Below are 17,701 nucleotides of genomic sequence, written 5' to 3'. Positions count from 1 at the left end.
CACTGCAATAAAGCATCCTATAATAAATACCAAAAGAACTAAACTTAATCATTTTGATTACTAAACTTTAAATCACTGCTGATAACATCTTCCCCTAGAAATTCTTTCCTAGAATCTCTACTCTGACTAATTACAGGCCAGTGGACAGGAAAGGCATGAACTACTATCTATGTGTTAGGTACCAAGAGCTTCAGAATGGGCCAGAGTACCCAGTATTATCATGACAGATGCATTTAACACAGCAAAGCAAAGAAATACCCAAATATCCAGCTGTGGTCCTTCATACTGCTGCCCTTCAAAGACTTCTGGGGCTGCATAAGGGGGGCTGCCACACCACGTTGCCAGCAGTTCACCACTTTTAAAGAAATTTCCAAAACCGAAATCTAGTGGGATGGAAATAAACGTTACTTTCATCTATGCTCTCAAACTATACTGAATTTCTCATACTAATTTTATAATATGCAGTATCGACACTACTACTACTAATTCATTCTGAGCATGGGGTGGCATGTAACTTGTGATGTTTCCTTAGCATTTAGCACAATGAATAGCAAATATTAAGCATTCAATAAATATTTCTTGAATGAATGTGTTAATGAATTAAGTTTTCTTCTCAAAGAGAATGAGTGAGAGGCTGGAAAAAAGACTTCAAATCATTTATTTTTAAGGCTGAAAAGAAAAATTCCACTGATAAGGACAACCAGCTTGAATTTGATAATTTTAGAATTTCAATGACTCCATGATTAAGAGCTCTTGAGCTTATATGGTCTCTAAAGAAACAAACAAATGAGTAAAACTCTAAGATATTTACCTAAACACAACCAAGGGACTGGCTGCTCTCACAGCCATTACTCCAAGGTAGCAAGAGGACCTTTTAAGGCAACTGAGGACAGTGTTTCCTAAGTAACAACTCTGAAGTGTTGGCTCCCACATCCTGAATAGACAGATACTCATCTGAATAGCTCATTAACATGTGATGGCTCTGCAGCTCGACCACAGGCCACTTATCATCATTATCACTTATTTACTCATTTATGTAATGTGGTAGCATTATACTTCTCAACAGTTAATGGTCTTCCCCTTATGATATCAGTCATACCGAATCTGCAGCTTTGATATATAGCATGCACTCTGGAAGCACTGTACTCAGAGGCCTTGAATACACGTGAAAGTTGCCACGGGAGACAAATGCAGTGAGCACTCTGGTGTAGATGCAAGCGTGTGCCCTTGTGCTAAGCCCTCACACAGCCTCATGTTCTCAGCAGAGGAGCAAACTCCTGTTATTTTGTAAGTTACAGCCATACTGTCTTCATGCTGCAACAGACTCCTGACTGAGGGACATGCCTCAGTGATGAGAACTGGCTCTCCTCTGGCCAGTGTCTGCGCTGCATGGAGGGTGAGCTTTCAGAGGTGCCTCCAGGGGGCTGGAGCAAGTCTCCTGCACCAGACTGACTGTGGAACACAGGCTCGGTCTTCCTGAGCCTCCAGCTCCACAGCTGTAATAGAGAAACGTGTAGCCAGCAGGTTGACGTGCAGATCCAGCAACTCACAGAAACTTAACAGAAACTCACGCTCTACTCACACCTTGAGACTATGGCGCACGTCTCTACTTATTTTTACTTTGGGCTGGGCTGGATCTCTGATGCTGTGCTTGGGCTTTCTCTAGTTGCGGGGAGGGGGTCTACTCTCTAGTTGCAGTGCATGGGTTTCTCACTGTGGTGACTTTTCTCTTACTGCAGAGCACAAGCTCCTGGCCGTGCAGGCTTCAGTAGCTGTCTAGTAATTAAAGTTATTTAACTTCCCTGAACCTTCCTTTCTGTACCTATAAGTATGGGGATAATTTGCCTACCCAGATAGGATGCTATGAGGAGTAAATGAGATTAAGAATGCAAGATTCTTGATTCCTGGAGCACAGGAGATGTGAAGTGTCAGCTCCCTTCTCTGTAAGTGAAGTCATCATTACCAATGACTGCCCTTCACAGAAATGGGTCCTGAGAAAGTACACTGGAAGGGTAAACAAGGTGTGGAGAGGGACTTTCCTGGTGGTCCAACGGCTAAGACTCCAGGCTCCCAGTGCATGGGGCCTGGGTTCAATCCCTGGTCAGAGAACTGGATTCCACATGATGCAACTGAAAGACTCCGTGTGCTGCAGTGAAGACAGAAGATTCCACATGCCTCAACTGAGACTTGGCACAATCAAATAAACAAGGAAACAAATAAATACTAGAAAGAAAAAGAGCCATGGAGAAGCTTAAGGGTTCAGAAGAGAAAAGATGGTACACATAGGGAGAGGGATGCTGTGTCTAAACCTGGAGGAACAGCGGTGTGGCCCATCCTTGGTGTCCAGAAACGCAAGGCAATGAGAACGCCGCCCTCCATCACGTGCCTGCAGTTCAGTCCTACACTTTGCTTCCCAAACTGACTCTCAGCCCCACTCTAAACCTAACAATTTACACCCCATCACAATCCGTGTGTTCATATTGACAGGTGTTTCTCACTTTCTAAAAAACTACACTCAAACCAGCCAAAGACAAGATGGTCAAACAATATCTAAAGAGGAATATGTTAATTTCAGTCACATGGAGAAGCACAAGAAGCTCTGGGATGTGTGTTTGGAGATCCTGAAATAGGTCCAATAATTGCTGTCCTTTAAACCATAATCACAGGATGAGTTTCAGCACATGTAAGTTGAGGATACTCTCCAAATAGCACTGTAACATTTTAATGTCTCAAAGAGCCATTCTCAATCCCTTCAATCTGAAACCCTTCCCCCCCATCCTGCCCCGACTCCTGTAAAGAGGGACTTGGCTGGGACTCCACTCCTCTCAGCACCCTCACTGGACGCTTCATTAGCAGGAAGACAGAAAAACTAGGAGAGCACCATGGCGCCTAGTGGCCTAGACTCAACCTCGGCTGTACCCATCTGGGACAAAGAAAGCCACCTGCTACCTTAGAAGAAGAGGGGTACTACCCAGATGTTACCTCTGTTTCCTGTAGGTATGAAGAAAACAGGAACTTGAGCCTGCAGGCACATTCAAAGAAGCACTGCAACACTATCAGGCGCATTAGAATTATTATAATAGCATTTAGGTAGATGTTGTCTATAACCCCGTCAAAGGATTAAATATTTTATTTGTAATCATGCAATCTATGGGTTAAGGAAGGCTTTGGAGTCAGGTGAATCTTGGGTTTTCCGCTTAGCTGTGTGATCTTGGGCAAATTACTTGATTTCTCAGTCTTGGTTTCCTCACTTGCAAAATAGAGACGATGTCTATGCTCCACAAAGTGACTATGAGCAGTATATGATGAGTATATGTAGGTATGTACACTTAAAGTAGATAATATATAATGCTTTAGGTATGCTATCGAAACACAGCAGGTGCTCAATAAACAGTAGCTGCTGAGTAAGCTACTCAATACGAGGGAAGAACAGCAATTCTTTCTGTTTTACTTCTCTGTCTTCCTTATCAGACTAGACTCCTTGAGAGTGCAGAAGGGGGACTGTAACCCCAGACTCAGCACATTGACAGCCGTTCAGTGAAGGATTGCTGAATGAATACATTGTCATCATCTCTTTTAAAAGTGCCAGAAGCTGATCTAAGCTTTCCTAAGATGATTTCTTCTTAATAACCCCATGAGGTATCCTTATTCTAGGAGGAAGTGAGGGTAGGATGTTAAGGACCTTGCTAGAAATTATACTAAGCTGCAGACTTGCAAGAGGAACCAAATCTGACTACAGAGCATTCACTGTTAACCACCTTTATGTCCTTCTCTGGCCCAGTGATATGTAGCTATTTTTTGAACAAGTTAATAATTATCAGGTTTAAGAAGTGGCAATGGGAAGACACTTAAAAGTCTTTTTATTTCTTACTGGAATCTGGACAACTTGCTTTGTTCACAGTCTGCAGCTTTCTGCTTAAAGGCAGATAGTGAAATAAGGGGTGAGCAAGAGGGATGAAATATGAAAACAGCAGAGCTATGCAGGATTTTTTATCGTTATTTATTCATATGGAATGGGTTAATGTTTCAGCACATCAAATTCTTTCCTTCATCAAACATCTGAGTGCATACATGTGTCAACCATTCTACAAACAAAGAAAGATAGTCTCCCAACAATAGCAAAAAATCAAAGACCCCACATTATTACCTGACTTTTGAAAAGCATGAACAGTAATGTGGGCATTCCTCTCTAAACCAGACCGAGACCCAACCCCTGTCCTGCTGGAAAGGAAACCTCCTTTTAGTTTAATGTGTTCTCTGATGCTCCGATCTGCAAGTGAATACCTCAAAGATGGCTGCTATTTCCTCAGACACTTTTTTTGACTCTTGTTTCTCTGTCATAGAATGTATGCCATGTTATGATGGATTCATTTTGATATTATTTAACTTTTAATTCTGAAATAAATTTAGATTTACTGAGGAGTGGCCACACTAAAGTAAGAAGAACTCCCTCTGTCCTTCATGCAACTCGCTCCTCTAGTATTAACATTCCATATAACTATAAATAATCAAAACCAAGGAGAATACCGATGCAACACTGTTAATTAAAACATGGACTTCATTAAGATTTCTCCAGTGGTTTCACTAATGTCCCTTCTCAATGCAGGATTCCACATTGCACTTAGTTGTCATGACTTCTTTGTTGCTGTTTAGTTGCTAAGTCGTGTCTGACTCTGCCCATGGACTGCAGCCCACCAGGCTTAGTCTTCTCTAATTTGCAACATCTCCTCAGACTTTCCTTGTCTGTCTTGACTGTGACCAGGGCAGGTCACATATTTTGTGGACTGTCTCTCAGTCTGGGTTTGCCAGGTGTTTTCTCACGATTAGATTAAGATGATTACTTTTAGAGAAGAACATCACAGAAGTGATGTATTCTTCTCAGGGCCTCATATCAGGGCGAGTGGGTATTATGCCTTAATTACAGGTGGTGTTAATCTTGATCTCTTGATTAAGGTGGTATCTGCTGGGTTACTCCATTATAAAATTATTTTTCCCTTTGAAATTAATAAATATTTTAGAGAAGATACATTGGCACTATATATACCCCTTTCTCCTTAAACTTTCACCTATTACTTTAGCACTCATTGGCAGATCTTGACTGTAGCAATGATCACTGTGGTGGTCTAATGGGAAGCTTTTGTTTCCTGTTCTTTCTACAGTATTAATTATAACTTTTCAAGAGTTGTCCCTTCTTCCCCTTTATTTATTGGTTAGATAATTTCTTTATTTTTTCCAACACTGTCAATTATGTTCATCATAAGTATTTATTTTATTCTTTGGATTATAATTCAATACTGAAAGAAGAAAGTGAAAGTTTAATAGCTCAGTCATGTTCAACTCTTTGCAGCCTCATGGACTGTAGCCTGCCAGGCTCCTCTGTCCATGAAATTCTCCAGGCAAGAATACTGGAGTGGATTACCATTCTCTTCTTCAGGGGATCTTCCCAATCCAGGGATTGAACCTGGGTCTCCCACATGGCAGGCAGATTCTTTACCATCTGAGACACCTTCTGATGCTTAAATAGTTCCAGCTTTGGCCACTAGGAGATAATTCAGGTTGGCTCCTGTATCCTTTCGACATGCCCCCATCTTTTAAAAATTTCTTTTTATTTTAAATATTTCCTTATCTTTTGGTACCAGAAGATGTAGCAGGCTCATCTTGTACTTTCCTGTCCCATCCCAGGAATCAACCACTTTTCCAAGGAGCCCTGGTTTCTTTTACAGAGAAATGGTATTCAAGAACCAAGACTAAGGCCTCAATGTACTCACTGCAGCTGGGCTGTCATCAAACAGAAGAAACATATGTATGAATGCTTATAGGTGTACACACACCCACACCCTATATTTATGTTGATTCCTTTTGATATGGATATGTATTAAGAAGAAATGTTAACCTATGAGTTCATATTGATACTTCTTACTCCAAATCAGGGTGCAGACTAGCATTATTTTGATATTCTTTTTATTCATACTTGATTGACTAAACAACTCGACAGAATTTTGAAGGTATAAAGTGTTTTTCCTCGAGGTAATCTGTTATTTGTGTGGGAGTAATTGCTTGAACTCTCACTCATAACATACCTTGAACTTGTCAGATCAATCAAGATTTTCAACATTTCCTGAGCATAGTAGGGAAAAGACAAATCTTTCTCAAAGAACTCTTAGCTTCAAAATTTTAAGATATGAAAGCATACGTTTTTGAAGCAAAATGACAACTAGTCTTTCAACATGGCATATGAGTTATAATCAAATCCAAAAATCATTTACATCTTGCCTACTTTGGACTAGGCATTACATACTTGGTATTTTTGTATATATTATCTCAATCATGAATGCCCTTACCTTACAAAGGGGGAAACTGAAGCTGAAAGTGGTTAATTGAGTTGCCCAAACTATCTACAAGTGGCTTAACCAGTATTCAAATACAGGTCCTTTGAACTCCAAGCCAGGTGGGGTTTTTTGTTTTTTATTTTTAACTGTATCACCATCACTCTTCAGAGAAGTTTAACACAACTTAAAAATGGATGTAAGGCTATTATAAAACCTGGGGAAAATTCTTTACATTGTACAGAGACAAGAGATTTTCTAATTTATCCTTCTGCTAGCAGAACTTGACAAGTGAGGGCTTTCTCGTCTCTACAATATTGAATGCTTTGTTAAAGGCATCCATAACAAATGAATGGGAATAATTAGGATGTTTACAAAGCAAATCTCAAATATACACCTACATTCATTTTAGAAATCCATATTTATTTTAAGAATGCATGACATGTTAAAATAGACACATCTTGCCCTTTTCATATGAAGATGAGTTATGGCATCTTATACTCTGAGGTATATACTCCAAGGTTTTACTGTGACGTTAGCTTTGGGATTTCCTGCTATATCCATATTTTCTCACTTGATTTTCATGTCACATAAAGGTCAATAAAGAAAGCATTTGAGGTAGAGTTTCTAACTACAGAGCAGATTAATTACTGTTGACTAGTTCGCTCAGAAATCAACTTGGCCTCACAAACTGAGTCCTCTAATTATTTATTATCTAACTAACCACTAACAGACCATGGATATATTTGAAAACAGTATTAGAACTGCTATAATTGTTTTCTGTTTTATATTTTTAAAGTAATTGATTGACCCAAATCTTCCTGATAAGAAAAAACAACGATTATTACTGTTATCACTAAGTTACATAAATTTTCATTGCCCAAACACCATTAGCAAAGGGCTAATGTTTTAGGAATAACAAGGCCTTACAAAGAGTAAGCAACCTGACATCTGGTCCCATCACTTCATGGCAAATAGATGAGGAAACAGTGGAAACAGTGACAGACTTTATTTTTCTGGGCTCCAAAATCACTGCATATGGTGACTGCAGCCATGAAATTCAAAGACGCTTGCTCCTTGGAAGAAAGGTTATGACCAACCTAGGCAGCATATTAAAAAGCAGAGACGTTACTTTGCCAACAAAGGTCCGTCTAGTCAAAGCTTTGGTTTTTCCAGTGGTCATGTATGGATGTGAGAGTTGTACTATCAAGAAAGCTGAGTGCTGAAAAACTGATGCTTTTGAACTGTGGTGTTGGAGAAGACTCTTGAGAGTCCCTTGGACTGCAAGGTGATCCAACCAGTCCATCCTAAAGGAAATCAGTCCTGAATATTCACTGGAAAGACTGATGCTGAAGCTGAAATTCCAATACTTTGGCTACCTGATGTGAAGAACTGACTCATTTGAAAAGACCCTGATGCTGGGAATGATTGAAGGTGGGAGGAGAAGGGGATGACAGAGGATGAGATGGTTGGATGGCATCACCGACTCAATGGACTGAGTTTGAATAAGCTCCAGGAGCTGGTGATGGACAGGGAGGCCTGGCGTGCTGCAGTCCATGGGGTCGCAAAGAGTCAGACACGACTAAGTGACTGAACTGAACAAAGAGTAAATAAGCTGATCCTGATGATTACTGTCTGATGGGAACAAAGCACATTAGTGAATACTGTCAGAGTGAAACAGATCAAATATTAGCATGCATACAAATCACCTGGGGAACTGCTGAAATGTGGTTCTGATTCAGGGCCTGGGGTAGGGGAGTTCAAGAGTCTGTAGTCCTAACAGGCTCCAAAGTGATGCTAAAGAATAAAACAGAGGTCGTGAAAAAGATACAGAAGATGTTGAACAGCTTGTCACTGTTTATTGTTGTGAAACAGAATTACTAAATACTTTCAGGATTTAACATTTACATGACAAAGACTAATAGAAGTCCTTAGGTAAACTATTTCAAGTCATTTTTTTAAAAAAGAAAAAAAGTAACCAAAACATTGAAAACCAGTCTTCAAGCTAAGAAAAAAGTAAATGATTTCCAGGAATCAACACAACCCAGGCAACTTTTAATCTCCAATAGTGTGTTATAATGTCTAATTTATAATTTTAAAAATCCTCCTACAGAGAAGCAGATGGCTTTAGTGTTAAATTTATCCTTGTTTCTAAAATTGCCAGTAGAATTCAGATATCCAGTCTTGCTGAAGAGTTACATGTCTTTTGCAGTTATTATAACAGGAGAGAAGAAGACAATTATGAGGAAATGAAAGCTGACAAATGAAAGGTAGTAGAGTGTGAAGCCAGACCGGACCCACTGCACAAACTGAATGCCAATCAGCCGTCGCTGACGTCAACGTGTATTTTGTTGCCCACCGGCAAGAGAAGGCCAGCTGCACAGTTCACTTCCAAACATCAGTCACCCCCTCCCTACCTGACAGGAGGACACAAGAACAATCATCACAGCTGACATGAAACGTGATCCTGCTGACCGTGGTGAGGCGTCTATTCGTCCAGTGAGAGAGTTTAGTGAGCTGGGAAGTGAATTAAATGCTCTTCCTCTGCCCAAAATGGAGTGGGGAGGAGGAAGGAAATGAAGAGCGGAGAAATAAGACAAAAGGAAACAGAAGCCTTTGAGCCACCTTCCATGTTCCAGGCTTAACGCGTGGCCAGGGCTAAGCAGGCTTGAAGGATAAAGCCAAGGCCTCACTCTGTTTGCTGATGCAAAGCTCTCTGCACATTTTACATAATACTAGGGGCAGGAGGATAACAAATGGAAGACTTTTAATAAAGACTTTCTAACAGAACCTGTTTCAGCCTATCCCACCCTCTTTTGGTTCCAGGGCAGAAAACTAGAATTATATATACAGAAATCGGATCTCCAGTTCTTCCAGTAAGCAGGAAGATTGCTAGAAGCAATCAGGAGAGACGATGGGCTACTTACAGATTACAGGTCAGTTCAGAAGGGAAGTATTCCTCTTGGGTGAAAGACAAGAGACCTGTGACGCACAGGTTAGATTTATCACGCTTATTACACACAACTAATTACACTGAAGGTCCCTCTTAGGAAAATATATTAATTTGCATCAAGCAGAAACAATTTAGAATATAAATGATAAACCTTCCTTGTACCTCTGGATTTGTATTGATAAGACTTTAAGTCTTGGTAATTAAAAAGATATGGTGGGGGTGGTACATGACTATCAATTTTTAAGATTTGTTTTCACATGGAATCAATTATACATTGAATACAAATACCTTTTACTGTTTACATGCTGCCAGGAATTTTAATTAACAATTTATTTAACAAACACTTAACTAGTACTAACTATGTACCAGGCACTGTTCTTAGAAGTATGCAAATATTAACTAATAACCACTATGAGATATGAACTTCCATCACTCCCTTTTAACTGATAAAGAAACTGAGGACAGAGAGATTAAGTAACATGTCCAAGGTCATGCAGCTAGTAAAGTGCAGAGCCAGGGTTCAAACCCAGGTAGCCTGGCTTCAGAGCCCATAATCTTACCTACAAGCTCCCTGTGTTTAACATTATCACTAATCCTTACAATGTTCCTGACAAACAGATTAATCTCTGTTTAATAGATTTGGAAACCCAGGCTCGGTGAAGTTAAATAATCAGCCCAAGATCACACAGCTAACAAATGGCACAGCTAGAATTCGCACCAGTACCGTCTGATATCAAACTCCACATGCTTTATGTGACGGCTTGTCTGACTGCTGATATTTTTTGAAAACTTTCTCTGAGTAATTCATACATATTAATTCTTATCTGAGTATTCATTGTAAGCATTTCAGATTAGGAAAGTTGAAAAATAAAACTAAGTGTTTTTCCTCAATTTATTCTCAAGTTAATGCCTGCAAGAGTCATAGCCGAAATAGCATGGAGGAAACAGTACTGCAATTATTAAAACTAATGAAAGCCAAAATTTCTTTGCATTCTGCCTCTGATTCTGAATGTCTCAACACTCGTGTTCTGTGAAGGCTGGAGGTCTCATAATTGAGGTGATGAGTATATACAGGTGTGGGTGAATCCAGGGCTCACCAGTACCTGAAGTCTTTTACCCCTTCAGTTCCGTTCAGTTCAGTTCAGTTCAGTCGCTCAGTCGTGTCTGACTCTTTGCGACCCCATGAATCACAGCAAGCCAGGCCTCCCTGTCCATCATCAGCTCCGGGAGTTCACTCAGACTCACGTCCATTGAGTCAGTGATGCCATCCAGCCATCTCATCCTCTGTCGTCCCCTTCTCCTCCTGCCCCCAATCCCTCCCAGCATCAGAGTCTTTTCCACTGAGCCAACTCTTCACATGAGGTGGCGAAAGTACTGGAGTTTCAGCTTTAGCATCATTCCTTCCAAAGAAATCCCAGGGCTGATATCCTTCAGAATGGACTGGTTGGATATCCTTGCAGTCCAAGGGACTCTCAAGAGTCTTTTCCAACACCATACTTCAAAAGCATCAATTCTTTGGCGCTCAGCTTTCTTCACAGTCCAACTCTCACATCCATACATGACCCCTGGAAAAACCATAGCCTTGACTAGACGGACCTTTGTTGGCAAAGTAATGTCTTTGCTTTTCAATATGCTATCTAGGTTGGTCATAACTTTTCTTCCAAGGAGTAAGTGTCTTTTAATTTCATGGCTGCAGTCACCATCTGCAGTGATTTTAGAGCCCCCCAAAATAAACCCTGACACTGTTTCCACTGTTTCCCCATCTATTTCCCATGAAGTGATGGGACCAGATGCCATGATCTTCGTTTTCTGAATGTTGAGCTTTAAGCCAACTTTTTCACTCTCCTCTTTCACTTTCATCAAGAGCTTTTTTAGTTCCTCTTCACTTTCTGCCATAAGGGTGGTGTCATCTGCATATCTGAGGTTATTGATATTTCTCCTGGCAATCTTGATTCCAGCTTGTGCTTCTTCCAGCCCACCGTTTCCTCATGATGTACTCTGCATAGAAGTTAAATAGGCAGGGTGACAATATACAGCCTTGACATACTCCTTTTCCCATTTGGAACCAGTCTGTTGTTTCATGTCCAGTTCTAACTGTTGCTTCCTGACCTGCATATAGGTTTCTCAAGAGGCAGGTCAGGTGGTCTGGTATTCCCATCTCTTGAAGAATTTTCCACATTTTATTGTGATCCACACAGTCAAAGGCTTTGGCATAGTCAATAGATGTTTTTCTGGAACTCTCTTGCTTTTTCGATGATCCAGTGGATGTTGGCAATTTGATCTCTTTAGAGAAGCATAAAAGAGAATCTGATTTGAAAGCCAAGATTCTGTATTTATTAAAATAAACCATGTTTGATATTTCTATTCCATTTTCTGTCTTATAAACAGAGGCAAATATTTTAATTTAAACCTAGTTTTGGTTTACACTTCTCTTTAACTTCACTGTGTGTGTGTCTGTGTGTGTGTGCACGTGCACATCAGTATGTGCTCAGGCATGTCCAACTCTGCGACCCCATGGACTGTAGCCCCTCAGGCTTCTCCGTCTATAGAATTTTCTAGGCAAGAATACTGGAGTGGGTTGCCATTTCCCACACCAGAGGATCTTTCCAACCCAGGGATCAAACCCACACCTCCTGTGTCTCCCGCATTGACAAGCAGATTCTTTACCACTAGCACCACCAGCAAAGTCCAATTTCAACATACAGCATGGCTAAAACAGTTTATTTATTCGGCCCATTTAGTAAGAGATGTTCATCAGAATAAACACAGAATGTATAACTTGAGGGAATAATTTTTTGGTATTTTATTCTGAGGTTCTGTAATTTTTCCACGGAGCCCCATCTTTCCTACATGTGTTAGGAACACATCTACACATCTGAGGGTGTGTGGAATCCTTCATGATCCCGCATGGCTACCTGTCCAGGCTCTTTTCCTATCACTCCTCACTGACGCTTCCTCTCCACTAGCTCTTGTCTGCAGCTTCCCTTCACACTGAGTTCTCTGGCCTGCCTGCCTCTGCCTGAAGCTGCCATCCCTACCTCACCTCCTCAGCTAACTCTCTTCCTTTCTCCTTCTCCCTGCCAATCCCACCACAAATGCCTCCCTCCTTAATAAAGTCTTACTAATGCCTTTCCTCATTCTTCCAGGCACAATCTTCTAGCCTCGTGGGTTGTATGACAATTATCTTTTTGTGCTGTATTCATTTAAAGGTCTGGTTCTGAACAGATTAACTCCTTGAGGTAAGAGCAGAGTTGAGCTTTTTTGTACTGCTGTTGTTTTTGCCTCGAAACACCTGAATTTCTAGGACTTAGCTGAGGAGCATAGTAGATGCTTAGTAAACATTTGCTGAAATTTGGGGTCAATGGTGGTGAGGGTGACAGAGAAAAAAATGTGGGCAGGGAGGAAATCAGAATGCTTAGCTAAACTGCATGTACATGTATGTGTGTGTATCCACTTGTGAGACACAGAATCAAGGACACTAAATCTATGAATACGGAATGAGAGAATCCAAAATTCAGTCAGTGAGCACTCCCTCAGGAATAACTGACACACCGAGCTGGTGAGCTGTAAGAAGCGCTGATACCGTGGTCAGAGAGACCAGGCTTGAACCCCAGGGCTGCTGCTTATTATCTGAGGTACCTTGGCAAGTGACTTAATCTCTCCTGTGTTTCAGCTTTTCGTCTAAAAACTGGCAATAGGTACGTAGCTCCTAGGGTTGCTGTGAAGGTTAAATGACACAAATACATAGCAGGGTGCCTAAAGATAGTGAAGGCTCAGTAAACGTTAGCTGTTACACTAGCTTCACCAGAGAAAACAACTGTAAGTTTCTGACATTTTACCTGTCTTCCAGATGAAAAGGAGAGGATTTTGAAGTTCTAGTATTCAAAAATAAAAATAGCAAAAACAAACAAATAACTAGATTTCACATAATGATAGAAATACTAAGTTTATCTACCGACAGGTGAGAATTACCAAAGACATTATTGTAGCCAGGCAAAACTTGGTATAACCTTAATGGAATATTTTGCATATTCTGTTTGCAAGTTTCTTTGGTGCTCTATTTTGACGTCTTGGTGACAGAGCACTTTGTAATTCCTATAATATATGACTCCTACCTCTAACATTTCTTTCTCTGTGTGAAATGACTCCCAGAACTCCTTTAATAAAGGTATTGTTTTCTATAGAGTAAAGAACCGCCCCCTCAAAAAAAACCCAAAAAAACCCAAGAGCCTTCTCTGACAAGGACAACTTTGGGGCAGCTGATGTTTTCAAAGAGAAGTAAACAAAAAATTCCAGTGGTGTGCACTACAGAAGGTTTGCAAAAAAAAGTGAAATGAATGGGACCAAAGGAAGGGCCACAAGAAAACGAAAAGTGGGAGAAATGAATATACATTATAAATTACAGAACCACTAATATTGCTTTTAAATTACATGAACACTAATACTACATTTTTAAAACAAAAAGACAAATCAATACAAATCTTTATATATATAATGGGAATGTAGCAAATTAATGTAAAAACGCTGTCTTATTTAGGTAATTCTATTAGAGGAAAAAAAAAATCAAAGACTACAGAATGAAAAATCCATTATTCCTCGAAACATACATAACAGTGGCATTTAATATGAATTATTAAAATTAAAATACAACAAGTAAAAAAAGTAAGTAAAATTAATTTGTTTGCCTTCCCTACATGCCTAAGACAAAAACTGATGATAAATGGCATAGAAATAGGCCAGCTAAATGCATGAATCAGAGGCTTCTCGCTTCTATTTTATACCATGATGCAGCAAATTAAGGCATTTGCTTTGTCCCTAAACTTAGTCCAGTGGGTACCCACCCAAGTTAGTCATCCATTTCTTGCTCAGCTTCTCTCGTGTGGATGTCTGTCCCTTTTTAATAAACCTAGGACAAATCGCCACCTCTTGTAACTCTGCTAAACTTTTGCTTTGTGCCCTTGATGCTCTTCCAAACTCTAACCGAAACAAACCTCTCTACTTCCCACACCTGCAGACTCTGCTGTTGCTTCTCTGGTGCACGCCCACATTTTCTTAACTGGACAAATGCATCAGATTCCTGATTTAGTCTCCTGCCCAGCCTCACCCACATCTGCCACCTGTCCGCACTCCGTGGCAGAGTGAGACATCCTTCCAAAACGCAAATCTGGTCATCTTATCCAGTCCTGCTCCACCCCCACCCCACCCGAAAAGCTCCAACAGGTTAGCTGCAGAATAAACTCTACTGTCTTTTACATGGTCTTCAAGACTTTTCATATTCTGACCGTTGCCGACCTGCTCTTCCTGTATCAACCCCCTCATGCCTACAGATTTTATATTTACCTAATAGTGAGCAATCATTCCCCACCATTTCAATCTCAATCTTTCTCTCTCTTTTACCTGTGATATTTACACAGTTGGCCTGCCTGTCTGTAATATCCTACTTCTGTTTATCTCCCTGGCAAGCTTCTGACTCATCTCTCAAGCTTGAATTCAGGTAGTTCCTTCTCTGTGCAGCTTCTTGATTTCTCAGGTAGACTGATGTTCTGACACCTGTACTTCTATTGCAGTCTGTATTACAGTTTTGGGCACGTATCATGTTGTATTTTCATTATTCTTACTTCCCCACTAGGCTTTTAAGATCACAAGAAATGACTCTTTGATTTGTATCCTTAGTACCTAGCACAGCACAGTACCTGACACACAAATACTGACTGAATGAGAGTTTTGACCATGTGAATAAGTAAACTTGGAATATAAACTATAAAAGTCTTTGTTAATTGTGAAAAGGGTAAGAGGAAAAACTAGCAAAAATAATCTTATTCTCCATGGTGTAAGTCAAAACCCTACTGTATCAGAAGGTGGCAAGATGCTTCTGTGTCCCCAGCACTCTCATTCTCCTGCGGTCACCTCCGTTGTCTTATTTCTGTCTGCGACCTCTCTCCAGCCACCAGTCATACTGAAGACAGCAGGGCAAAGCGCCGCAACCTTCGCTGCTCCTGCAGCCCCCTCGGCCTCTCCAAACACTCACACTCTCAGCGGAGCACCACAGAGGGGACTGAGCACAAACCAGACTGAGAATGCAGATCAGAGCCCAGTCGGAGTCCTGCCACGCTGCGTGTTGAGCTTAGTTCCCTTTTCTTTTTTCCCTTACTTTTCATTACACGCAGGACTAAGGAACAGATAAAATACTCTGAGAGGGGGTGACGTCCCAGGTGGGAGCACTCCTGAACCTCTGCCTGCAGGTCTGTTTGCGCACCCCGAGCGCTGCGGCTCATGCCTGACCGCGTCAGAGCCAGCAGTGTCCCAGTTACCTGCTATCTTGATATTCATGTTGTTGTCCAGCAGGAGATTTTCAGCCTTGAGGTCACGGTGCACAATCTGCCGACCGTGACAGTAATCAACAGCAGACAGGATTTGCCAGAATTTGCGCCTGGCCTCAGACTCATTTAACCGGCCATGGTTAGCAAGGTAGTCTGTAAAAGGAGAAAGAATTTAGAATTACTCACACACACCCAAACAAAAAAAAAACAACCCACTGTTAGGATCAGGATTTTTTTTTCCCCTCAAAAACTTCTTTTAATAATGAGAGTTAGGGTTGAAGTAAAACAGTTTCCAAGTTCCTTGTCCTGAGAAAAATAACTCCAATCACATTTCACTGGAGTCTGGATAAGTGGACAGAACCCAAGACCAGACAACAGCAACTGGCATAATACAGCATAATTCAAAAAGCTTCTTTAGGTTAAGAGGTACAAACTAATATGTACAAAATCAATAAGCAACAAGGATATATTTACTGTACAGCACAGGAAAATACAGCCAATGTTTTACAATAATTTTAAATGGGGTATAATCTATAAAAATATGGAATCAATATGTTGTACACCTGAAACTAACAATATTGCAAATCAGCTAGACTTCAGTAACATAACACCGTAAATCAACTAAACTCCAATAAAAATTAAAAATTAAAAACTGTACTTCCATTTTTTAAAAATGCGTTTTAAAGTCTCAACATTCTCTTTGCTCTTTGTAATAAATTTTGAATACTTTTCCTAACCATCTTTTAAAAATAAAATTTATTTAAAACAAAGAACATAAATAAATTCTTGGACTTCTCATCAGACAAGGGATATTCTTCCTTTAAACAACCATTTGTGAAGTTATTGGACAAACCATCTGTAATAGCAGATACAACAGTCCCTGGAAGTAGCTTAAATAATTCACACCTTGTTATCTTGTTCAGGGGAGCAATGCTGATCTACCCTAAAACATGCAGACTTGTTCTCAAAACCACGTCCTCTAAACAAGTATACTTTGCAAGATACATTAGCTCTTTCTGTGCAATATTATAATATCTATTAAAGTGTTTTATTTGAAAATTAATTCTATATGAGTTCAATAGAACTAAACATTACAATTTATTCAAGTTTCACCTGAAGATCTGACAGGCCTCTGACATGATCTTTTCAGGAAAATGGGGTCAACATCAAACCTGAAAGGCTTTTCAGTTTAAGATTTTTTCTGAAGTTAGGAACTGTATGAGTGCATTAATATTCACAGTCATCGTCACGTATTTTCTGCTCTAGGCTTTGTGGTTTTACTGGTTTTCTAATTCCATCTTTTTGGCTAATGCCATCCTCAACATTTACTATAAAGTTTACTAACATTTGTATAGCACTTTACAGTTTATCAAGCATGTTCATATCATAGTATCTCACTTAATCTTCCTAAAAGTCCTCTATGATAACTATTACTCTAATTCCCGTTTTGTAGATGAGGAAACTCAAGGCACCAAGTGATCTGGCTGAATTCAGACAATTGGTAAGTACATGGTTGCTCTGGTACTAGAACCTTTGAAAAACATTTTTTAAAAACTGTATCAAACTTCTTTATTAGACTCCTGCTAAAGTCCTAAATATCCTTTCAACACCCTGCTCAAACGCCACCTTGTCCTGAAAGAGTCCCTCATCTCTCAAGTGAAAAAGTGAAGTGAAGTCGCTTAGTCATGTCTGACTCTTTGTGACCCCATGGACTGTAGCCTACCAGGCTCCATCCATGAGATTTTCCAGGCAAGCATACTGGAGTGAGTTGCCATTTCCTTCTCCAGGGGATCTTCCCGACCCAGGGATCGAACCCGGCTCTCCCGCACTGCAGGCAGACGCTTTACCGTCTGAGCCATCTCTTAGGTAGTATTTAATAATCGCTCTCCTCTGGACTCCTTCTCATTTATAACACACTGGCTCGTACTTTCATTATTTGTATGTATAGCATAAACATCTAACGTGCAGACACATGCAGCCCTTATTCTAATACTCTGTGCATTAGAAAATATAAAAGATCCCTTCATTTAAGCTTCTTGAAGATAGACCCATATCATTCTCTTCTGTACTTCCCACACTGTTTATAGCACTATGCACAAAAT

The 17,701-nt window shown here is 40.3% G+C and overlaps 1 protein-coding gene across 3 annotated transcripts in view; it reads right to left on the bottom strand.

Moving 5' to 3' along the window:
- SIK2 (salt inducible kinase 2) overlaps positions 1–17,701 on the bottom strand; it is a 133,993-nt gene that overhangs the window by 27,423 nt on the left and 88,869 nt on the right. For all 3 annotated transcript variants that reach the window (XM_052653070.1, XM_052653072.1, XM_052653071.1), the window contains exons 4-5: positions 15,591–15,752; positions 259–383 (exon numbers count right to left, since the gene is read on the bottom strand). In XM_052653070.1, the coding sequence (XP_052509030.1) occupies positions 259–383; positions 15,591–15,752 (287 nt within the window). The remainder of the gene's footprint in view (positions 1–258; positions 384–15,590; positions 15,753–17,701) is intronic.

Source organism: Budorcas taxicolor, chromosome 15, assembly GCF_023091745.1.
Source record: "Budorcas taxicolor isolate Tak-1 chromosome 15, Takin1.1, whole genome shotgun sequence".
NCBI classification, from domain to species: domain Eukaryota; kingdom Metazoa; phylum Chordata; class Mammalia; order Artiodactyla; family Bovidae; genus Budorcas; species Budorcas taxicolor.
The sequence above is the reverse complement of the archived record's forward strand: the minus strand, read 5'-3'. Positions and strand labels throughout refer to the sequence as shown.